Source organism: Microtus ochrogaster, unplaced genomic scaffold, assembly GCF_000317375.1.
Source record: "Microtus ochrogaster isolate Prairie Vole_2 unplaced genomic scaffold, MicOch1.0 UNK26, whole genome shotgun sequence".
Taxonomy (NCBI): Eukaryota; Metazoa; Chordata; class Mammalia; order Rodentia; family Cricetidae; genus Microtus; species Microtus ochrogaster.
Genome location: NW_004949124.1, coordinates 377,833 through 403,043, shown reverse-complemented (window position 1 = coordinate 403,043; position 25,211 = coordinate 377,833). Strand labels below are relative to the sequence as shown.

The 25,211-nt window shown below is 43.9% G+C and overlaps 1 protein-coding gene across 4 annotated transcripts in view; it reads left to right on the top strand.

Moving 5' to 3' along the window:
* The window catches only part of Ltbp1 (latent transforming growth factor beta binding protein 1), a 379,031-nt gene that overhangs the window by 157,094 nt on the left and 196,726 nt on the right, over positions 1-25,211 (top strand). For 3 of the 4 annotated variants that reach the window (XM_005367931.3, XM_005367930.3, XM_005367929.3), the window contains exon 1: positions 14,670-15,021. In XM_005367931.3, coding sequence (XP_005367988.1) covers positions 14,799-15,021 — 223 coding nt within the window. In that variant the 5' untranslated portion in view covers positions 14,670-14,798. Of the gene's footprint in view, positions 1-14,669; positions 15,022-25,211 lie in introns of those variants that run through there. The other variant, XM_013354050.2, reaches the window with a different exon arrangement.

Below are 25,211 nucleotides of genomic sequence, written 5' to 3'. Positions count from 1 at the left end.
ACAAACCTTGGTGGGCGCTCATCACGGGACACACAAACCTTGGTGGACGCTCATCACGGGACACACTTACAAACCTTGGTGGGTGCTCATCACAGGACACACAAACCTTGGTCAGCACTCATCACAGGGCACACCTACAAACCTTGGTGGCGTGTGTTCTCCACTTGTCACAATCACTTTCTGTTTGTAATTTAATCTCATTTTGAAATTGGTGTAGAAAATATTAGACAGCATTATGCCATTTTCAAATGAAATATATTTTGTTGGATTCCCTGCCCCCATCTTTCCCACTGCCTTGGCTCCAATAACCCACCTTGTAGCCTCTCTCCTGGTCTTCCTTCCCACCTTCATGATACACATGTCCTATCGCCCCCACCATATTCCTTAACACCTCCTTTACTGGCTCTCTTGGTCTCCTTCCTAGTTTTTCAAGCTTTACCCATGTCCCACCCATTACTACATATAGCTTAATATGTTATACACTAGGATCTATATATGAGAAAAAATGGGATATTTTTTGTCTTTCTGAATTTGGGTTACTACATTCATTATAATGATTTCCGGATCTGCTTATTTTCCTGAAAATTTCATTTTTATGGATTAATAAAATTCTGTGGTATTTGAGTACCACATTTCCATTATCTGTTCATCTACTGATGGGCATCTAGGCTGGTTCCAAGTTCCTGCTATTGTGAATAGAACAGTAGTGAACATGGGTGTGCAAGTACCTCTTTGGTGGAATACAGAGTTGTTTGGGTGTGCCCAAGAATGGTAAGGCTTGGTATAGATGGTCATTCTATTTTTAATTTCGGGGGAACCTCCCCTTATTGATTTTCATGATGGCTATATTAGTTTGCACTCACAATGGCAGTGAACCAGCATTCCTCTGTCCCACATTCCCGCCAGCATTTGTTGTCTGATTTCTCGAAGATGACAGCCATTCCGACCGGGAGTATGTGGGCCTCAAGGCAGTCTTAATTGAGTTTCCTGATGGTTGGGGATGTTTGAACCTCATTTAGGAGAACCCATTGGTTATTTGTGTTTCATCTTTTGAGGATTGTCTATTTTGTTAGCTCATCTATTGACTGGCAAGTGTTTGTCTGGGTAAGTTTAGATTTTTGCAGTTGTTTTATTTTTGTTTTTTTTTATTGGTTTGTTTTGCAAATTCTAGCTATTAACGTCTTGTCTCAAGAATAGCTGGCAAAGATTCCCTTCCATTTTGTAGGCTTCAACATGACCTCTTAGTGCAAACAAAACATTCAGTCAAAACAAGATGTGTGAGGTTGCTCCTGGTGGGATACAGCATGCTGGTTTCAGGAAACTCAGTTTTATAATAATACATTCTAAAAATAACAAAATATATAGAATAATAAACACATAAACCACTAACATAGTAGTTTATTGTCATTGCCAAGTATGTATATTCTATATAGTTGTATGCTGTTAAACTTGACTCTGTGTGTGTGTGTGTGTGTGTGTGTGTGTGTGTGTGCACGCGCCTGTGCGCTCATGTATCTGAGTGTGCAGGTGCCATGGCATGTGCAGGGCAGTCAGAAGACAACTATGGAAGTTGGTTCTCTTCTTGTACCATGTGGGTTCTGGGGATTCAGGCTTGACCTCAGGCACCTTTACCTCTTGAGCTGTCTCAGAAGCCTTGCAACTCTATGTTTTTGTTAGTTTTCCAGCGGCAGCGTGGGAGGTATGTGTAAACCACCATCACCACGTGTGTGAGTAGCATGTTGAATCAGGATTTTAATAATGTCACTTAAGCAAAAGCGGTTAGTTAGTTCCATCATCATCTATGATGAGACCACTCTGGTCTGTCACCAACTCAAGACTCATTATGAGACTGACAGCATTAGTACATTATCTGACTATTTAGAATGAGCATGGTATTCATAGAAATGCAATAGGCAAAAAAACAAAGTAAGTCTAAAAAGTGCTATTTTACATCTTTTGTGTAAGTTTTAGGGGAATAAGAAGTCACATTTTGATTCTATTTTGAAAGTTTGTGAATTTTGTGAGCTGTAGGAATTTCCTGTTACCTACCCGGATATGGCATTACTAGCAAGCACTGTTCAGTTTAACAGAAATAATTCAAAGGTAAAAGCTTTTCCGACCAGCCATTCCTTCCATGTATCCCACTTAGATTTCACCTCTTGAAGAGAGAAGTATCGAACAGTTTTTGATGTATTTTTAAAGCCACTGCAGTATATAAGAGAGGAGGCTCTATCTTGATGAAGGGGGGGGCGAATAAGCCAGTTGAAAACGAGTAACCTGAAAACAATTAGCTAACAGCTCGAAAACTAGTGATTTGTAATTATGCAGCATTCATCTTTTATTGGCAGCTAAGCATTCTTAAAATTGTATTTATCACATGATACCAGAGACCTAATACTACAATTCTGAAACGGGAATATTTTCCTAATGATGAGACCTATTGAATTTGGCAGTAATCCCTTGAGGGAGTACTTGGGGCCATGGATGGGGTCATTTAAAGTTGAACCAAAGAGGAATTTGTATGGAAACAAAATGAGGTAAATGACATGATTGGTTTCCTACAAACTTGGACTCCCCAGTGCTGTAATACTAAATCAATTCTGGGATCGAAAAATGCCAATTTTCTATACAACCAATTGCTTCGGCAGATTTGCCTTTAAATCCGGGCCACTTAACAATGATTGTTTTGGCCATTGCAATTGTCAGAATGTTGATATTCAGCTTCTTAAAGCAAAATGCACTCAAATCCCACGTTGTTTTTGCTTCCTCTGGAGTTTGTTGTTTATGTGAAAGAACTGGAGCCCATCAGGGGCGTGTCAAGGCATCTACTGGTACTGGTAGTGCCAGGGACTTAGATGCCTATTGAGGAGTTAAAGATGATTGGCCTTCCTTCTCTGTAGTGTGTGTGTGTCCATGTGTGTGACAGAGACAAACAGACACAGAGAGTGCACATGTATGCGTTTGTGTGCACATATGCATGATGGGGGCACATATGAGGACATCAGAGGGGAATCATTGGAGTTGGTTCATGTAGCTTTTCTCTTTGTTAGAGGCGGAGTCTCTCATTGGCCTGGAGCTCACCAGGTTGGCTGCCCGTTGCCACTGTCACAGCACTAAGATTGCAAGTGTGTGTCACCACACCCGCCTTTATTTTTATTTGGGTGCTGGGGCTTGCACTCAGGACCTCATGCTTCCATAGCACTTGACTGACTGAGCCATCTCCCCAGCTCCTCTACTGTGCCGTTTGACATTCTCTTCCCTTTTTATGCATGATTGAAGTTTGTGAAGTGTTCTAGTTCATCTCATCCTGTATGACTGTCCGTCTTTTGTATCACAGGCCATTTCCAAGTCCCCTTCATGAAGGTAACAGAAGCTTAAGAATGCCCGGCCCCTTTAAAGTTTTGTGGCTTTGCACCGTCAGTCACTGTGTGAGAGTCGCCCCGCCCCTCTGTCTTTCCCCTTCTGTCTTCTCACGAGCCCCCGAGCCTCGGTTTCTGTCACAGACTTCACTGTTCTTCCTTTTAAACACCCCCATGTTCTCTTGCCATGTGTCTCCTCTGCTCATCCATACTGTTCCTCGTCTCCAAAGATAGTCAGCTGACAGCTGGGACATTAGTTAGAGATAGGCGAGGGCCAGAGGAAGACACCGTTGGTTGCGACCGAGGCCAAAGGAAGGTGTTGGAATAGAGAGGCATCTGTAGACAGAAGGATGCAGAATCAAGAGGACAGGGGATTCTGCCAGTCATCTGGACTCAGGAGGATGGTTGAACAAAAACAAACAAACAAACAAACAAAAACCAACCCCCCCCCCACAAAAACGAAAAACTTTTTTTTAAAATAGAGGAATGAAGCATACAGGAAGGAAGGAAGTGCACAAGTGGAGATTCTGGGGCTTTATAGCCTAGCTAATTCCCTGGCTGCCCTTGTGGGTGTGGCTGAAGAGGAGACTCAGTCGTGTCTACATAGGACAGGTCTTAATGTACTTTAAAGGAATTTGATTTTGTCAGAAATACGTAATAAAAACTATATAGGTCATATAGGATCCAAATGATCAGAGTGAGCACTGGAGATGAACTAAGATCCATCAGGCCAAGAGCCTCCCCTGGGACTCGTGGGTCAGTCAGTCTTGGAATTTGTTGCTGTCCTTCCATTTAGTCGGCCTTTCTCCACTGCATACAAGCACACAGACGCTATTTATGGGAATGGTGAGTGACCGACCAATGGCAAATGTCTCCACTCGCTTGCTTCTAGAAAAACAACAAATGTGGAGATAAATAAAACCTAATTCCATTCCAAAATTAAGGGACAGAAAATCTGAGTCACCCGGGGCATATCCAAGCACTATTTCTGTAGGGAGCCCCTGCGGACCTACCAGATGGTGTGGGTAGAGAGACAAAAGGCAGGTGAATGCTGCTTGTTTAGCCTTCTTCTTCCTGACAGCAGTGATGCCATCTTGTCGGTTACCCTTCTGCCTGCTCTGTACCCTTGGCCGTATGGTTGTGTCTGAAGTGTGTGCTTCAGGTGCTCACCTGGGGTCGTTGAGAGAGATAGAGATTTTTCACAGAGGAAAAAAAAATGCCATCAATGTTTTTTTTTTTTTTTCCTCCTTGGGAGACGAGCTATGAAACCAATGTCTTGAACCAGAATGCCTCTTACTACCCGCCCACCCCTCAAAAAAGAAAGAAAATAAAACAAAAACATCCCTACCTCTCCGTGAGCACTTCAGCCTATTGTCTAGGAATTTCGCCATCGGCTTCAGAAAATGGGCGCTTTAAGATCCTCTGTCTCTTTCTTTTCCTCTGTTTTTTTGAACTGAGTTAAGACCTTCTTTGGAAGACATTTTCCTTTAACTATTGGGTCACATAAATTCCTATCCCATTGTCCATTTTGGATGGGACACACAGGTAGATCGTGGGAGGCATTCAGAATCAGGGCTGCGGTGGGACCTTTCTGATGTATTCTAGATAGAACAGTTCTGGAGGAAGTACCAGAATGAAGACCATAGAAGCATTTGAAGTGATCCCAGGGGTCCCAGGACCCAGGTCTGCACCTTATCTCTGCTTCCAGTTAGTGGGGGGCAAACTGAGGATCAACAAGTGATGTCATGTCTGCCCCTGAACTACAGTCCAGAATTTCTCTTGAACTTTGCTGGGTGTTTCTTGCTCCTAAACTGAAGAAGTATGTTTGGGTCACTGGCTCTCTTCAGCATCTTTGAGGTTAAAGAAAACTATTTTACGAAAAAGGGCAGAGAATGAAAATGTCGAGAAGTCACTAGTGTGTGTTTTGCTAGTTCTCCATTTTATGGCAGACTGCTTTTTTTCTCTCTTGAAACACTGGGCCAGCTCCTGCTGAGTGAGTAAACTATTTGGTGGGTAAGAGTCTTTTGACTATAAAATATATTGTACCTTCAGAAATGCTGGATTTGGTTCCAGGGATAAAAATAGGATTCTTTCTTCTATTTGTAAAGGAGAAAATGGTATTAAAAGAGGTAAAACTACAAGAACGATCACAACAATGCCACATTCTCAAGATGTGGTCTTTTAAAATGTATTGAGTTCCCAAAAATTTGCAAAACAAATATTTAAAAACTGTGCTTTTGGATGAGCCCATTGCATCCGCAGTGTGCCTGCTGAGGCAGGATTGCTGCTGAGTCCAGGCAATCACAGTTGCAATTCTTCTGTTGTTGTTTGTGTATGTGGTGTGTATGTAAATATGTAAATGTGTATGTATATTTGTGGGCATGTGTATGCTCGTGTGCAAATGCAAGTGTGTGCACTTGTGTGTGGAGACCTGAGGTTGGTTTTGGGCATTTTCCTTGATTGTGCTCAGTTTTTGTTGTTTTTTTTTTTTGAGGCAGGGTCTTTCCCTGTCACTGGAGCTTGTAGCCTCTGGCTGCTCTAGTCAGTGTGCCTTGAGGACCCCTTGTCTGTCCCTTCCAAGTAAGTACCAGGCTTACCGGTGGCTAAAATACCCACCTGGATTATATTTGGGTTCTGCACATCAAAACGCAAGTCCTTACTGTTGCCTGGCAAGTACTTCACCAGCCATCTCCCGTGCTTCTTGATTCAAGTGAAACAAAGATAGAATGCATAGGATAGAAAATTAGACCTGACGTACATGGAAACACAGGATGAAGTCTTGCATCGTCGCACGTGTGCTTTTGACTAGTCTGTCTCTCCAGCTTAGTTAGAACCAGCACGTGTGCTTTTGACTAGTCTGTCTCTCCAGCTTAGTTAGAACCAAAGTGTCTTCGTCTTTTGGGATCAGTTTTGTCACTTGTCACATTTGGACAATGATGTGCTAACAGTGAATGAATCCTTAGTAAATCAGAAGCACATGAAAACTGAACCGCCTTACAGACTTGAGGTCTTCTCTGTGAAATCTAAGGGACTTTCTGTTATGTGTCAGTATGATATTTTTGCATAATATGTTGTGAAATTTTATTAACAAAATTGTTTTTCTTTTGAAAACGTGTTGAGAAATTCTATTTTCTATTGCCTAGTCCATCATTTCCTTTGGTGTATTTAATTTTAAAAATTGTTTTACTTAAAAAAAATCATTAGCCATTTTAGTAATGTTTTAATGACTTGGGGAAAATGTTTTGTAGTGATTGCTGAATTTGTAAGCCATGATGGCTCCTACTTTCTCTTGCTCTGATGAGCAAGTTATTAAAATCTTCTCTAGACAAGTTATATATAGCAAATACATTTTAAGGCTAAAGGTTTTCCAGGTGTGTCCTGTAATTCCCCAGAGATAAATATGAATATTTATTTAAGTTCCTGTCAGTAAGGTCCATTTGTTTATTCCATTAATACTTAAGAACTTGGTACGAGATGCTTATTTCATGCAGGTTATATTCTTAAGGTGTTAGTAAAAGGAAACTTGCCTTAAATACAAAATGAAATACAAACCACAATCAGGCAATGTTGGGGTGATATGGCAATGTTATCTTGGGTTGCAATGAAGGGCCTCCCTCGTAATGCGAGAGGAGAAGGCTTGAGGAAAACGAGAGAAGAAGCTATGGGGTGTCCATAGAAGCACACTCTAGCCGAGGAAACAAGTGCAAAGATTGGAGACGGAAATGTGTAGGTGTTTGAGGAATGGTGAGAAAGCCAGAGTGGAGGGTGGGGCAGAGTCGTGGTCTTGGAAGTCTTGGGTGGCTCCATGGGTCTTGGTAAGGCCTTTGGTTTACTCTTGGTTGAAGTGGGAAGCCATGGAAGGGAGGAGATCCGTAATGTGACGTTATTCGTGAGAAGGGGTGCGCTGGATGCTGTGAGGAGAGAGAGCTGTGGGCGAGGATGGTGGAAGCAGAGTCTAGACAGGAAGCAGCTGAAACCATCTAGTCAAAGTGGTGGGGCATTGCAGCGGGAGGATGTTACCACGGAGCAGGGAGATGCTGCTGCTTTCCGAAAAATAACGAACAAACAGAATTTCTTATTGTACTGCTGTCAGATGGTGGGGAATAAAAAGAACAAGATTAGAATTAGGGAAGCAAGCTTAATTCTGGGTATGTTTTGTTTGCTAGTAACATGCAGCAGAGTATGTAGTTGGATTGGTATGTGTGTGTATTTGCATGTTTCTATGTAAACATGTTCACATATGTTTATGTGTACACATTTGTATTAAAGTGTTTCCCACATGAATATGAATAAACACATACGTAGGAGATTAAAGTGATATTGATTACTGTTATATGTTACTCCATAGAAATCTATAGATGGTGTGTAAGTCCATGAAACAGGGCAGGATAGAGTCATCTATGAATTTAGTCTAAGGAAGAGAAGGCTAAACACACTGAGCTCTGGGGCCATCCCGTGAGCTGAATCATGAGGATTAGAAGGGAGAAAAGCAAGGAAAGAGCTGACTTTAAGAGATTATGGTAACTTAGAAGTCAAAGGAGGAGTCTATGTCACAAGGCCAGGTGTTACAGTGTGTCATATATTGCAGCAGTTGGAACAAGAGAGACCAGAGGGTTTGGCTGGATTTGACAATGTGGAGTCCCCGGTAATCTTCCCTTAAAGGCAGGTCTAATGAAGTGTTGACAGCAAAGCCTGCTTGGTTTTAGCAAACTGAAGAGGAAATGGTAGGAGACTTAGGAGATGGCTTCAGTACGCAAGGGGGACAGTAAAGAAAGTGACAGCATGATGGTACAGGATAGGGTTAAGGCTTTGAGTGTGAGTGAGAAGAGAGCAGAGAAAAGGAAACAGAGGGAACATGGCCAGTGAGCAGGACTGGAGAAGGCGGAGAGCAGGAGAGAGCTGTGGAGATACCCAGACAGCAAGAGAGATGAGGAATAGAGCATAGCAGGGCAGGGGAGGAAGGAAGGGGGGGATAAGAAGAAAGAAGTGTGGGTTAGAGAGAGAAAGTACAGCGAGAATAGCCCCATTAGAAGAAGGATGAGTAGCTGGGAAGAGAGAAGCCTGTGAGCTGGAGAAAGTTTAGGGTAGGGGAGGAGGTGAGAAAGGCTTGGACGCTATCATGGACTTTGAAATGTATAAAGGTACTTAGGGTACTGAGGGAGCCTGGAAGCCAGCATGGGCTTTGTTATGCGGATAGACACCACAGGGGGCCATTTGTCCCTTCTACCAGAGGTAAGAGAAATGGCTCCTCTTGGTAGATGGGACCAGTTTCACAAGTTCCTGAAGAATACTGGCTTTTATCTAACCTCCAGAAATCCTGGAGATCAGGTTGAGCTGGATCTAGACTCAGTATTGGACGGAGTCTGTTTTCTTGCTTTTTAGGGGAGGAATAGGGTACCCTTTGGACCTGACAGTTTTGTTATGAGGAGGGAAGAAAAGTGGACCATCATCTGGGATAGAGTAGAATAGAATTCTGTAAATACGAAAACAATACGGCTTGGCTGTGTGCTAGTGAGAAGGCAGAGTGGACAGAGTCTGGGGCCTAGTGGAGGGACACGCTGTGGGTGGGCTAACGTTCTTCATCAGGAAAAGCCAGGGCAGCTACAGGCAGAGGTCACTTGATGAGTATGTCCTTAGATTCTCATTTCTCAGTAAGATGGTAAGTGGGGTAAGAGCGTGGGATTGGTAGCCCATGCACATCTCAAATAGGCATTTCCAGGGGGCTATTCACATTTATATTTTACAACATCATATACTTTTGACCCTTGCATTGTGCTTCTATGAGCTCAAATGCTCACATATGTTTATATGTGCCTGGAGGACAAGGTCGACATCAGGAACGGCTGGATTTATTTTTTTGAGATAGGATCTCTCACTGGAGCCAAGAGCTAGCTCATTTGCTTAGGCTGGCCAGCCATTGAGCTCAAGAGATCATCCTGTCTCCGTCCCTCCAGCCTCGGGATTACAAGATCAAAGGGCACACATATCCATGCCCTGCACAGCCTTTTCTTCTTTCTTGTGGATGCTGGGGTTGGCGCTCAGACCCTTCTGTTTTCTTTGCAAGCACTTTGCCAACTGAGTCACTACTCCGGCCCCTCATCTCTGCTTTTAGATAAGCATTCTCCTCAGGCCTTACCTGGGAACTTACTTTTGCTGAATATAATTTTCTACTTCTCTCTTTGTCTTTCCATAAGATGATTTCCATAGTGTGTATAAATGTGTATTTGTGCACATGCTCTCAAGAGAAATACACAGCCAACATGATGTTTCCTCCAGTGATTATCAAGGGAGAATTGGGGAGGGCGAGAAAGGTCAGCTGTCCTTTGGAGTTTAATAATCCGTGTGGCAAGGAAATCCTGTCCAAACTCACAGTGGAAATCTCAACCATTTTGGAGGTTTGTCCAGTCCTAGGCATTACACCACGGGTAATGGGTTTGATATTAATTGGTCATTCCCGCCTCATTTGAAGAGTGCAGAGTACTCCATGGGCATTGTTTGGGTAATCTAGAGTTAAATCTGGAGATGAACAGTGAAGCCCTGTTAGGCTAAGCAGTGTCTAATCTTAATATTTGTCCTTCAAAGAATTCTTGGCCTTGGGGCAAGTGAACTGCAAGCAGGAGCCTGACCTGCTGGCTCGGTCTTCTCCCAGTGAGAAGAGAAGATGCTACCTGTGTTGACTCAGCTCACGTGACTCTTTCCCTGGCCTCCTTTAATAGCAGGATGATGCTTTTCATCCGAGACGCGGCCTCTGATAGCCATTGCCTGAGCTGGTTGGTCCCGGCTGGTTAAGTCGGATGAGTGCTGACATGCTGTCACAGCGTTCTGGGTGAATGCCGAGGAGACCTTATTCGTTCATGACATCTGAAGTGAGGCTTGAACTTGATGTATTTATTTCTCTGGCTGCCTCGGTTCTTGGTCAGGTCCTGGTCCGATGACTGAAAGATGGCAACTGTCCTCTTTTCTAGGCTGAGTCTGTTTGTCAGAAACAGTTTTCCATAGTTTTAAATTTTCTCTTTGGGTGGTGATTGTGCAGCACAGAGGAAAGGCACCCCACCCCCCTCTGCTTTAATGCAAACCTTGGGAGGGTGTCTAGGGTATCGGCTTTGTTTCCACGACATTTGCCCCGTTCACTCTGAACGCCTGTGGTTTGCTCCGAGCCTCTTCTTGGAGGTCTAAGTTCACACTGGGTCTGGCTGAGCTGCAGACAGAATGTTGACTCCTGAGTGTCTTTGACTGAGGAGTAGGAGGCCCTGTGGAGGTGCTACATGGCTCCAGGCAATCTCGGCTTTTAGCCAAGGCCTTGGAAACTCCAGATCTTAAAGTGTTTGCTAAAGATCTCTGGTGCTGGTTTACCTACAAGGATCATTTTAAATTTACCCTTATTTTCTCTCAGAGAGAACAAGTTTGAATATCTGTCCAGCGAGCTCTCTGCTAGCCCCTGACTGGTCCTCTTTTGGCTTCTCAGTTTTCTTAGTTGTCTTCAGCCAGGACATGCATCTCCGCAGGGTCTTTGACCACTGTCAGCCTTGAACTTGCACTCTCTCACTATGAAGCATCCTGTGAGTCCCAGTCCCATGAGGGTCTCAGCAGGCATCCTTGTGTTATGACAGCTCCAAGCTACCAGAGACAGGACACAAGAGTCCTTCAGTAGTAGCTGCTCCACAAAGACTTTGTCTGCAATAGCCCCTGTCTTTAAAGGGCAGCTCACACCATGGTTAGTGACATCCTTTTGGACTCCTGGATGGTGACCAGCATGGTCTTTCACTCCTCACATCTGAGGAATTTGAAGCTCTGACTGGCAGACCACACTTGTGTGCACCTTAAAACTTAAAATCATTGCTTAGGAAGGTAGAAATGGTTTTCAGGTACCGGGATAAAGACATGTACATGAATCCACTCAGTGTTTATTGAGGTCCTGATAGTGTCAATATAATTTTTTTTTCAGTTCTGATTTTGGAGATTTTAGTGTGGGATCCTCAAACTAATCAGCACGAAGAATTAAACACTTAGGGATGAGACAAAAGGGCTCACTAGGAATTCAGGTGTCTACTTCAGAATTAAATTCTAGCAAGGGCAAGTATGAAAAGCTGTGTCTTTTGCTTCCAAGACAGCATGAGCACTGTAAGAATTAGGACTAAGTCATATGAAACTGTCTCTGCCTTTTGAACATCCAGATGATCCAAAATATTTTTTTGGCAAAGAAATATAAATTTTTAAAACAAAGGGCTGGGAGACTCTCAGGTACCTCTGAGGTGACTTCTGTGGCTTGGAGGAAGACTGGACTTCTGACTGAAGCATAACTGTCTTTGCATGTCTCCGTACACATAAGCAAGCGTGATTTAGGTAGCTGGGCATCCACATAGCAGTTGCTGATGCTACGAGTGAGTGCCGGAGGAGACAGAATAGTTGGCACAGGGCTCTTGGTTTCACTATGGTACTGTGAGCCAGAAGAAATAGAAATTTGTATCTGTCTGAAGGAAGAAGATGCTGTCGTGGGTGTCCCTCCCCCCTGCACTTCGGCTTGTACACACAAAGTATCCTCAAGATATTTGTAAGCATGGTCGAACAACATTGAGTCCATGTTGATTTGTTTGTGCTTCTGTTTAAAAAAAATACTGGAAGAATTTTGTTCAGCTGCTGATAGTATTCCATTGCATGCTTTTTTATGCTTAGATAATTTAAAATATTCCTCTAAGTATGTAAAGGTATGGGCAGCAAACTGTTTCTTCAAGTAAAGTTTTACTGGAACACTGCCACGCTCACAACTTGCATGCTGCTTTAAAAAAAAAAAACAAGTCTACGTCTGTATCTGTGTGTGAGGGGAGGGGCGACTGTGAAGGATAGACGGGGCCATGAGACCCCTTGGAGCTAAAGTAGAGATGTTTTGTGTACTGCCCCACATGGGTACAAACCCAGCCCTCAGGATAGAACAGCAAGTGAGCACTGAGACATCTTCCCAGCTCTCCATGCGGCTTGGTACAGGTGCATTCTGGTTGTGTCAGCAGAGCCAAATGTTCCCATGTTGTCCTTTGGCCCACATTCCTATAAATACCTACTGTCTAGCCTTCCATAGATGATAGGTGCTTCTGCCTTAAGTCCTGATAGTGTGTCTCATACAGCGCCTTTCTCAAGTCTGCTGTGAGCCCTGTTTGCAAGTAAAATATCTATTCATTAAACCAACAGCTTCCTTGTTCCTTCCTCCCTTCCTCCCTTCTTCCATTCCTCCCTTCCTCCATCCCTTCTTCCCTCCCTTCTTTCTTCCTTCCCTCTCTTCTTTCCCTTTTTTCTTTCTTTCTTCCCTCCCTTCCTTTATTCCCCCCTCCCTCCCTCCCTCCTTTCCTCCCTCCCTCCTTTCCTTTCTTTTTCTTCTTTTCTTCCTTTTCCCTACTTCTTGCTTTCTTTAGTTTCTTCCTTCTTTTATTAAGATAGGTCTGGGCATGTGTCCTAGCTGGCCTGGTACTCACCAGATAGAACAAGCTTGTTGTTGAATTTGCAACAATCTTCCTGCCTCAGTTCCCTGCGTTTACAAGCATATATCTTGATATTTGGTTTAAACAACCCCTAGGGTTAAGAACACCTAGGGAAAGATTTTCTTGGAAGCCATTTGAAAAGAACTGAAGTTTTTTTTCCCCCTTCCGAGAAATCACATGAAGCTGGCCAACACAGCTGATGCCTTCTAACGCTTTTTAACTTAGGCTTTGTGGTGACGTGGCAGCTGGGTTGGAACCTTTGAAGGGCCGCCATGTGGACGAGGCTTTGGGTTGTGTGACAGGGAAACCTGTATCAGGACCAATAAGTTGCTTCAAGAACACATTTTAGTGTAGAAATCACCCTGTGCCTAGGACGGGATTCATGGTGGTACATGCCCCATCATGAGATGTTCGATAAAGCCTGAAGGACTGTTTGGTACCTTACCATCCCATCAATGCACGAGAGATGACTATGTAGGAAAGCCTCTGGGGTCCTACTCCAACTTTGAAATTGTAATGGCTTCTCTGGCCCAAATTTGGTGTCTAAGGTCAGATTTGAGTCAGTTTATTGTGGGCGATTTTCTGAAAATATAATTCTGATCAGTCTAAGGAAGTCCAGAGGTGGGGGGGGGGGGACTGGACAGGCTGACTAGGCCCTGATCCCCTTTGGAAATTTTGTGACGACAGTGGTAGGATAAAGGTGTTGTCAGAAGACAAACTGTCACTGTTGTCAGTTACTGCCGACATCTCTACTTAATGCTTCAGGGCTGGGAAAGAGGAAGGACCAAATGGCAGTATATTCCACACACAGAAGACAAAACAGAGAAACAGTCTACAGTATAGATTGAGATCTTACCGTAGAGAACAGGCACGTTGAGGTCATGAAATCTCAGTATAATTGTGTTGTAATAGGCAGCCATAGATATTGAGTGCAGCCATGTTCCAATAAAACTTTATTGTCAAAAAAAAAAAACGAACAGTGGGTCAGGTTTGGCCTGTGGGCCATAGTTGGCTGCCCCTCACATGGAGACTTTGAAAGTTATGATTGGCTAGAAAAATATCGGTTCCAATTCTTTCATGTTTCAGGGAAATGGTAAAATGGAATGTTCAAAGTCACGTGAGAACTGAGCCAAGATTCAAAGCCACAATGTGTTTTTGGCTCAGTGCCCAATTGTGCACCTCGGTGCCACCTCATCTGGCCTGTTAGATTATAGACTTGGGCTTTTAAGAAAGTACCTTGTGAATGACCGAATTTCCTCTTCAGGGGGGTCTGTGCACAGCGACGGTGAGAACTCAGGCTATTTTTACACAGGCGACCCTCTACCCCCACGACTGGTCCTAACTTCCTCTTCGATGGGCCCCGTATTAGAAAAACAAAATATAGGTTGTAGGAATTCATATGGACCAACGATGCCCATGGGTTGTGAGAAAGAAATGGGCTCCCACAGCTGCGTCATAGGATGTGATCACTTCGGCTGAGAGTGCCAGGAGATTTGAGACAGATGTTTTCAGACATGCCGCATGCCTCAAACATTTCCAGGGGTCGGGCTGCAAACAGTGACTTCATAAGAAACGAGAAAGTATGCGAGTTGAGGACACAGGAGTTCGTTCACCACTAGGTGCGGGGCCAACCCCCTTTGCGTTCCATCTGCCTGTCGCGGTTGGCTCTCTAATCTGCCTTGCCCTGGATGTTGCTCTTTGTCTGCCCGTGAATAAAGTGCAGCATTGTGGTTAGTAATCCCACTCCACTGACTCGACTTCAAATGTGGTTTTGGAGTGCATCCCGGAGTTCTGTTTGTTAAGCTTCCTACTCCTGTTTCAGAGACACTAACTGGATAGAGAGCAGCGAGCAGATCTGGCTTCCCTCTGCCTGAAACCTGTCGGGCTGTGGGCTCTCTCTTTCCCTCTCTTGCCTTTTTCTTTTCCTCTTTTTTTTTTTTTTGGTTGAAAATTTTTCCAAGGCAAGTTCATGGCTACTAAGCTGACGTGTCTGTTGTTCTTTTTCTGTCTGCCTCTGCTCCTAGTGAGTAACCACACTGGTCGCATCAAGGTGGTCTTCACTCCGAGCATCTGTAAAGTGACCTGCACCAAGGGTAACTGTCAGAACAGCTGCCAGAAGGGGAATACCACGACTCTCATTAGTGAGAACGGCCATGCAGCCGACACCCTGACAGCCACGAACTTCCGAGTGGGTGAGTTCCTCCGTGGTCCCTAACTGTCTTTACCTCCAGTCAGTCTCTGAGGATACGGCACTTGGACATCCTTCCTCTCACATGGCTCTCTCTGCTTGAACAGCCTCCTATCTCTGAAGATGAATGTGTTGCTTTTATGAGGTCTTTTAAGTTGTTTTTTGAAATATTTTTTTTTTCAGCCTGAGTTTTTGGCTTCTTGGGGGATTGGCAATTAGAATATTTCCCCTTGTGACTTAGCATCTCCCCAGCTGTGCAGTGATGGGAAGGTATAGAGTAGAAGGGACAAGGGCAAGTTTCTAGGTGAGACCTGAATGTCTGACTTGCGTTGCTTAGCTTCAGGTTTTAACAGCTTGTTGATAAATTGGATTTGCATTCGATTTGACTCCTGTAACCTGGAACGTTGTAGTGAAATTAATAGTTTTCACGTCATAAGTAATGAGAGCCCTAATTTTTTTTTCTCGAAAAACTGTCAACATCTGGACCTTCGTCTAGGAAGGGTTGTAGCCTTGTTTCTTCTGCCACGTATCTACTCTGTATCACGAGACAGAATTATAGATTGATGTATAAGATGAATTTGCACAAGAGAGACTAGTGGATTGCTGTCAGCCCACAGAAACTTTAAATATAAACTAGTAGTTACTGGCTGCATAAATGGGATTTTTTTTGCCTCTTTGAAAATTCTGTTTCTTTTCTGCATTTTTGTAAGCGGAGAAAGTAGTGCGGTCTCCTGAAGCTGTCATAGTGCCATGCCATCATGCAATACAGTATTTTTGTCACTCAAAAAAGGTCTTTTATTATTTTTTGACCAATTATGGCTTGCCATGTGTACTCAAACAATCCAGACACCCACGTTACTTTCTGAGTTACTCAGAAGAAAAACTGAAATGTCAGACAGATAATAACACTGGCTAGATCTGGTCTTTTTATGGAATATTGCTGTTTAGTCTTGGGAGTATGCGTCGGAGGCATGCAGGAAAGGGATGCTGTTTCACACTATTTTCATCAAGACAAAATATGAAGGGCAGCCTGAAGCCCTGTCTGGTGCGTTGGTTAGTCTGTTCCGTTGTGGAAACTCCAAATGAGGCTGAAGCAGTGTTATTGATCATCTGTACTTGGAAAAATAATAGGTGCCCCTGGATATGATTGAATAGGGTATTGCCATTTTCCTGGCTACGATTGGGGTACTTGGGAACATTTTAAGGAGGATTTAGCTATTGTATGCCAAGTGGCACAGAATGCTAAGCAGGTCAGGAGTGTACTGAACTGACGGATGGTCCGGCAAGTGAACTGGAGTCTTGGTTTTGTTGCTGTCCAGAGAGTCCACAGGGCATGCCATTTAGGATTTTGGAGACCCGCTTTTTCTCATTCCCAAAGTAAGTCAGATTATATATAGTGACTCCCAAAACTCACCTCTAAAACCTCACATTGTGAGGTTTAGTTTTCTATTTATTTCTGTCGTGTTGGTGATTCGATGTAGAGCCGTGCATTTACGAGGCAAAGTGCTCAGCTGCTGACTCACATCCTGACCTGTCTCATGGCTTCAAAATCAGCAGCAAATAGCATTAGCGTATGACGTTTTCTCTTTCTGTAAACAAGGAGAGGAAGGGAGAAAACAATTCTGGACAGGAGGCACTGGCCCTGGGTGCTTTGCTCCCATTTCGTTTTTCCTCACAGGAGTCCTTCCTTGCTGTTCTCTCTCCGTCATCATCAGCGCTGTCTGTGCGTCCCGGCACTTAGGGCAAATGTTTACGGTAGCAATGACGAAGTCGTTGAATGGGTAGTCTTTTCCTTTCTTTCTTTTTTTTTTTCTGCTTGCAGCGTATTCATTTTGAAACTAAATATTTGAAGGCATTGAGAAACAGAGGAAGTCTGCTTGTTAAGGCACGCCACACACTTTCCTTTTTGGCGGCCGCCCAATTGTTTAGGGGCAGATTACACACAGCTCATTCAGAATATCTCGTACGGCACAGTTACTCGCAGGAGCAGTTCAGAGACAGCCCTCGGCCCTCCACGAAAGGACTGGCATTGCCACTCAACTCTTCAGAAGCTTAATTACAATTTAACATTTTTTAGAAACTCTATTTACAATGAATTGTTGCACAATGGAAACCATGAGAAGTCTTTCCTTTCATTCCAACATTATTTTATTCTATTTCAGCTCAAATATTAGCGGGTTGAAGGGGCTCATTCTATAATTTATTTCTATTGAAAAGAGATGGCTTGGCAAACTTGTAAAGTTCATGTGATCCTTCAAAAATAGAAAAACTAAAAAAAAATTGTGTGCTTTGGTCTTTTTGGACTTGATTGGTGTAATATGCTTTTATTATTTATAAAGAGTAGTTTCTGATTTATTTTCTCTCCCTTTGTACTTTTGTATAAGGTCATGCATCTTTTGACAGAAAATAGTACAAATTGTGGTAAATTCAAATGCTCATCGCTTGCTAACAACTGGTTCTGGCTTTCTATATTTAAGGGTTCTAAAGCGGTTGTCCCGGCATGCTTTTCTGAGAAAGGCCACATAATACAAGTTATATTCCTGGGCCCTGTGGCCTCTGTCATAACGCTTCCCTTTGCTGCTGTGTGGGGATGCAGCCAGAGACGGTATTTAGGAGAACAGATGCTGCAGCCCAATGGCAGTTGGAATGCAACATTTGTCTGAAGTTTAAGTTTGTGGATCCCTGCCCCAAGTCAAAAAACTATCCAAAGCAAATCACATGACGTTCGCAGGACACCTTGCTGAGATGATCCACAGCAGACAAAACTTACAACATTTTCCTGAGGGTCTTCGAGTCTTTGAAGAGAGGGGGACTAATCTTACCGTCACCCAACTTTTGCACTAAAGGAATAGGCACAGAGGGTTAAGTGTGCTGGGCTTTTTAGACACACAATCAATAGCTTAGCAGAAAGTGGAACAATCGCTTTACGTCATCCGTAATGATGTCCCCGGAGTCTGACTTCAGCGCGTCAGAGGGACACCTTAGAGAATCTCATGGAGAATGTATAAATTAACCGAGTCTAGGACTAAGGCTCAAAATTCTGACGCCATTAAAGCTGAGCTCTGGTTCTACACCTCCTCTGTCCCAGGTTACCCCACCTACCCCAGGCAGGCCCTAATAGGCGTGCAGAGCTCTGTAGTGGGCTGTGCCTTGGATCCCTTCTTGGTTCATGCTACCGCTGGGTTGGCTTTCTGTGCTGTACTGACTATGCCTGGGGCTGGCGGATGTGAGAAGCAGCAGGTACCTCTCTCCTTCTCTGGTGATGATTAAACCTAAAATCTCTGCCCTTGAGTATTTAGTGGGAGAATCCGGAAGTAGAACGTCTATTAAAAGAGACTTTCAAAGTGAGGCCTCTGGCCCAGGGCTGTAGAGTTCTTCTTGCCTTAGAATGCACAAGGCCCCACTACCAAAAAAGAAATAGATCCATAAAAAAATGTTTGCAAGGGATAGAGCAAGCCACCGCGTGGAGGTGATTTTCAAGGACTGTAGCCCTTCTCTGGATAAACTTGCCATGCGCATGGTAAGAGAAGATGGAGTGTAGAATATGGGCATCGAGTCATAGTGTCTAGAAAGCAGATTTCTACCTATACTGTTGTTCCCAGTGACAGCACGTTCATCTCTGTTCCGTCATAGTGTCTAGAAAGCAGATTTCTAACTACACTGTTGTTCCCAGTGACAGCAGGCTCATCTCTCTTCCCTCTTTCTTTCTTTTCTTCCTTTTGAAAAATGAAAACTTACCTAAAGGTGGGTGGGCTGACTTTTTCTGTTTAGTGCTGCTGTATCAATGGCTTCGTGTGTGTGTGTGTGTGTGTGTGTGTGTGTGTGTGTGTGTGTGACAAGTAGAATATCACAAACACTGCCAAACTGCCATCTGACTTATTTAGAGATGGGGAAGGTAGCAGTATAAACTTCTCTGCCCTCCGTGTATACCGTGCCGTTTCTCTAGTGTTTAGAAAGGACTCTTGTCCCACGAGTACCCCGTAAGTAACTACAGAAACATATCTGATGATTTAGAAACCATGTCTCCCATCTGCTATTTCATTTGAGAGAGCGCAGTGGCGGTGGCTATAATCTGCAGATGTGAAATCCGGAGGTGTTTGTGGCTTTCAATAACCTTTCTCATAGTGTCCCATTCCCTTTAGCTCTCTCCTGTTGCTTCCTCTGACGTGTATTAAATAATTGCACACAGAGCAGGGTCCTAGGTTCTACATGATGACCCACCCCGCATTCCTTCCTCTGATCAAGCATGAAGTGGTTATTATGCATATAGCGGGGTCCTAGGTTTTACCTGATGAACCAACCATAAAGCTACTGCCCTAAGGAGGAGAAGTTGCATACAGAACTCTAAACTGGGGTAGATCATGCTCAGCAGGAGGCCAGAGAGGAGATGAGGTGTTGCTTCTATCTGGTGGAGGATATTTGGAGAGGGAAGGGGTATCCCTCTGTGCCTCCACGTAGCCCGCCATGCTGTTTGTGCTCCTCAACGTATTATCACACAGGGGACCAGTGAACTCTGCCTGCTTGACGGACATGGGCTCTGAAATTCTAAACACTGTCAAGTCTTCATAGAAAAATCAGTGAGAGGCAGGGGAATTGATGGGGGATGAAGGATTTTTCCGCTAAACTTGGTGTGAAGACAAAATGACAGGTGGTCCTGGGGAACTGGGAATAGTTTGTCTTAGCAATAACAAATAATGAGTCTGACGGGGTGGGGGGGCTGATTGCGTCAAGACTGTGGGGTGCCCCGAACTTCAAGCTTGGAAATTTGAACTTCATTCTCTTACTGCTCACTAAGGAAGGGCTCCAGGAAGGTTACGCTGATGACTGTCAATCATGTCGAACAAGAGAAAGACTCGTTCAGTTTTCTGGCAAGAAACTGGTGTTTTTGGAGGGTCACTTTGTGAATGGTCACCCCATTCGCCCCGTGCTCTGTTTTGGAAACGTCCCCATCTTAGAGCTCAGCCATTGAAGATTTGGGAGGGAAGAGGGGTGAGCAATTTGTGTTCCTGAATCTATTCTAAAGTTTCTCTTCCCAAGAAGGGACCAAGATGACTCTCAGTGAAGCGTTAAATAAACTGACAGAAGAATTTAGGGTGGGGAAGCAGATTTTTTTTTTTCTGGCAACTTTGTTCAAATGCTGAGCCATTCATTCACTGCCAGCTGTGTTGTGTTGTTCCCCCCAAAGTTCATTTATGAAAATTCCTTGGGGGTCATTGTATTTTCTTCCCAACAAATTTAATAGGGGTACCTTCCAGGTTTTAGAGGCTATTCATTACAACAGTAAAAAAAAAAAAAAAAAAGTTGCTTTTCATCTGCGCAATGTAGAATGCCTAGAAACATGTCAAAGAAACCACTCCAAAGTGTGTTTATTATTGACAAAATATGGTAGCACACACTCTTAATTCTAGCACTTGGGGGGGGCAGAGGCAGGTAGGTCTTTGTAAGTTCAAGTCCAGCCTGGTCTACATAAAGAATTCTAGGCCATCTTGGGTTGCATAGTGAGACTCTGTCTTGCAAAACAGCTGTATGTGTATCTATCTATTTATAATTATTTTACTTGCTCATAATAAACCTTATAATGCAGGATATTTCTGTCTTTAAACTGTATAGTACCCTTAAAGGGCTGATATGCAAACCTTAATTCATTTAACATATATGTTGAATGTGTATTAGGTTTTAGGGATGCATTTAGGCAAGAGAAACAACAATAAACAAAACAGGCAAACGCCTTCCTCCTCCCCCACAATACTAATGTAACGTGACATATCACGTGGCTGATGTGTGGATGAGCCTTGAAGATTCCAAGTGAGCCTGTGACTGAAGGACAGGGTGCTTGTGAGGACTTGTGGGGTTCACGGAGGCAGAAGGAACAACAGTGTTATTGCCAGGGTGGTGGGGAACACCACTTCTCCAACAGGGCCCCACCTCCTAATCCTTCCTAAACAATTCTGTGAACTCGGGACCAACTATTCCAACACATGCGCCTATGAGGGCCGTTCTCATTCAAACCAGCATCTATAATCTGCTCTCTTTCTGTCCACCCCTCTCTCTATTTTTCCTACTATAATATATGCAGTTATAAAAAAAAAAGTCTATTGTAAGAAACAGTACACATGAAATGCCAGGTAGTGGTAAATACCATGAAAGAAAGTAAAGAACAGAAAAAGAACAGAGAGTGGGAAGGGGTGAAAGCCCGGGCTGCTGGTTTACCAAGGCCTGTGTGGTAAGATGACATTGGAGCAGAGACCGGCTTTAGGTTCTGTGAGGGAGCATCACAGATGTTGTTGTCTGCGTGAGCCTGCCTGAATAAAAACATAGTGAACAATTTCTCTCATACGATGTGTTTTAACTATATTCTTTCTCCTCTTTCAACTCCTCCCAGATTCCTTCCATTTCCTGCCCATCCAACTTCATGTGTCTTCTCTTCCCCCAAAACAATCAAAGTAACAAGCACAATAAAACAGGAAAAACAACCTGAAAACCCCCCACAAAAGAGAAAAAAACAAAACAAAACAGCCCACAAAACCCCACCATTACCACCAATTAAAAAAAAAAAAAACTCCAGAAACTTAAACGAAAAGAAAACACAGTAAGATATAAAAAAATATTAATCCAAAAAGTGTGTGTGCATGCGTACACACACACACACACACACACACACACACACACACACACACACTAGTTTCTGTTTGTATTGGCCGACTGCTCCTGGCCTGAGGCCTGCCCCGGAGCATGGTCGCTAGACCCAGTGACACTCAACTAGAGAAAAACTGATTTTTCACTTATACATTGCAGATAGCTTCTTGGTCAGGGGTAGGACTTTATGTTAACTTCCCCTTTCAGTGCTAGGATGTTTTTTCTGGTTTGAACCTGTCCAGGTTTTATGTATGCTGTCACACTCTCCATGAGCTCGTATGTGACTCTGTCTTGTTGTGTTTAGATGACACTGGGTCCTTGGAGCCATGTACCACCTCTGCCTCTTACAATAGTGTGCATAGACCCTGAGTCTTGAGAGAGGTGTGATAAAGACATCCCATGAAGGGCTGAATGTGAGCCTGCTTTTTTTTTTTTTTGTCTAGACCTAGAGAATGCCCAAAAGGCCTGCCTTAGTAGCCTTCATTCGAAATCAGTCTGTCATCTTGGGTTCAGTTTCATGAACCTGTGTCATGATTATCTGAATCAGATTAATGTCTGTGAAGACCAATCTTCTACACAGAGGACAAAAGCAAGCAAGTCTTGTCTTCTAGTGGAAAGGAAAGGAAAGGAAAGGAAAGGAAAGGAAAGGAAAGGAAAGGAAAGGAAAGGAAAGGAAAGGAAAGGAAAGGAAAGGAAAAGAAAGGGAAGGAAAGGAAAAGAAAGAAAGAAGGAAGGAAGAAAGAAAGAAAGAGCCTTGCAGTTATGACAGAAGGAAACCTGGTGATTTGCACCAGAAAGTGAAGGGATTCCATACATAAGCTTCACAAAGTGGGGCCATCATCTTCTCTAACTTTCTTCTATATAGGATAGGTCACATGTCATTTGGGGTAAGCTGGCTTTTAAAATGGGGGGAGGGTTATTCCTTTGTGGATAAAGTGTGTGTGTATCTGTGTGTGTCCATGTGTGTCTGCGTCTGTGTATGTAGAAGGTCAAAGGTAGGTCTGGTTGAAGAAGAAATTTGTGGAAGGGCAGCTGGGCAGTGGTGGCGCACACCTTTAATCCCAGCACTTGGGAAGCAGAGGGAGGCAGGTCTTTGTGAGTTTGAGACTAGCCTGGTCTATGAGAGCTAGTTCCAGGACAGGCTTCAAAGTTACAGAGAAACCCTGTCTTGAAAACCAAAACCAAAAGAAAACATAGAGGCAGCAGGCTAATATTGCTAAGTAAAATCCAGAGAGAACAGGTCATCTTTGGCTGGAAAGGAAGATGCCCAGCGCTGAGAAGGTGGCAGGTGTCCCTCTGGTAATATCACAGGGTGCATCTGTAAGCCAGGACAGTTTTTAGAAGAAACCTTTCATAGAGGGAGGGCTCAGCTGTTGACTGTGTCGCATAAAAAGCTCATGTGACTCCTGGGTCCTTTCAAAGCCACAGGTGGCCCATCAGAGAGTGGAGTGGGTTCTTTGAGGTGTTGTGCTAGAGCGAACTAGAGTAAACAGTCTGGTGTCACAGCATGGGGCCTTTCTCGCTGTGTCCCTTTGGCCAGCTGATGTGCTCTGTGCTTTGCAAAGCTCTTGGGGCCTCTAGGGTCTTCTGCTGCCTGGCTCCTTTGCTTCTATTTTGACTGTTTCTCTTTGGTCATGCTTGATGCTTTATCTCTTCCAAACTGAGCCTCTGAGATGCCAAATGTCCCCATTCCCAGGTCGTCTGTGCCTCTGCTCCCTCTGCTCAGGCGTGTCTCCCTCATTCATTCTGGCCAGCCTAGTGCCTGTTTCACTTCAGACAGGTGCTAGCCGTGTTTCAGTGTCTCATGGTTCCCCTCTTTGTTGGAATGCCTATTTATTCACTGTCCTTGGAGCCACTTAGAAACAAAGACTTACACTTAGTATCCCAGGAGCCAGCACAGTACCTCGTTGTGGTGATGCTCAATGAGGTTTTTATGTCAGGGCCTGTGCCATGGAGGCGTGTAATGGCCATCTTAACCTAGTTCGTTGATTCTAAGGCAAAGAGCAATCACAGAAGGAAAAGACCAGTTGAATCATCTTTCTATAATTTAAAAGAGACACACACACAGAGACATATGAAGAGAAATGGAGACAGAGATGGACAGAGAGTCAGACAGAGGCACCCATACACAGAGACAGAGATGGACAAACAGACAGATATATATCTACATATACATATATGTATATATATATATATATATATATATATACACACACACACACACACAGCACATCAGAGACAGAGATAAAAAGACACACAGAGACAGACAGACAGTCAGAGGCACACACACAGACAGAGAGACACACAGAGACAGAAATGAACAGACACAGAGACAGACAGACAGAGATGGACAGCCATATGGACAGAGATAAAGACAGACAGACAGACACACAGACACACACACATATGACACAGAGGGAGACAGATAGAGAAGGACACAGAGAGACAGAGAGCCATATACACAGAGAGATTGAATTTCATTCACCAAAAGATACCCAAGAAAAGACCTTGTCTGGCTTGGGAAGCACCATCAGTGGTATAGAACTTGCACATGGCCCTGGGCTCAGTCTCTAGAACTGGAGGAAAGGAGCAGTATATCCCCTTTAACTCTTTACACAGAGATACGTCTCCCACACCGAGAGCACAGTACTTGCCAGTCAACTTTTGTACTCTTAGTTCAGTTGCCCCTCAATATGGATTTCCAGCCCATTTTGCCAATGAAAAAACCAAGACTTTTTAGGCAGACCTTTAAGTTTTCTTTCAAATAGTGCTGTTATTGTCTCTCCTGTTGCACTTCTAGTGATTCATCTGACATGTGGGGTCTAGTTCATGTGTTCTATGAACTGGCCAAAGGACCCTAGTCTTTTTCTCTCCCTAGTTCTCAAGTTCCAAGCCATTAAAGTGATGGGATCCATGTTGAGCTTTAGGAAGATCCTGAAAGTCTAGTGTGAAAGCAGGCTGGAGGTAGAGGTGACGTCTTGGATTGGTGAAAAGAATGGTATGCTTTTCTGAAGAAGGTCCATCCTGTACATACCTTGTAAGCTCTGTCTCCAGTGCTGCAGGGTAGAGGCTGGGTCGGGGAGTGAGTGTACTCATGCTCCTGGCTCCTGAAACCTGAATCAGGCATGCTGCATGTGGTAGTGGTCCTTTTGTGTGTGTAACAGCACAACAGGAGCAAGAGAAAATCTAAGATCTATCTTTTGGTTTCCCCTTCCATTCTGCCTCCTGGTTCAGTCCATCCTTGTTTACATTTAGCCTTGCTGAGGAAGGTCTTGAGTTTGCACAGAGCACTGTGGTCTTCATGACATGCCTTTCTGCTTGGACCTTGTGTCCTTTGCAAATTTCACTTGCTTACACAGGAAGTACTTGCATGTTGCCAAGCCTGCTGGCAAAGGTGGATGAAGTCAAGCAGTATAATACATTCTGGAAGCCAGAGCTGTGGTCAGAAGGAAAAATCATCAACCTGAAGAGATGGGATCATCTCCAACAAGGACCGATTATTATGGTCATCAACTTGAAGAGATGGGAGCTTCTCCAACAAGGACTGATTGTTATGGT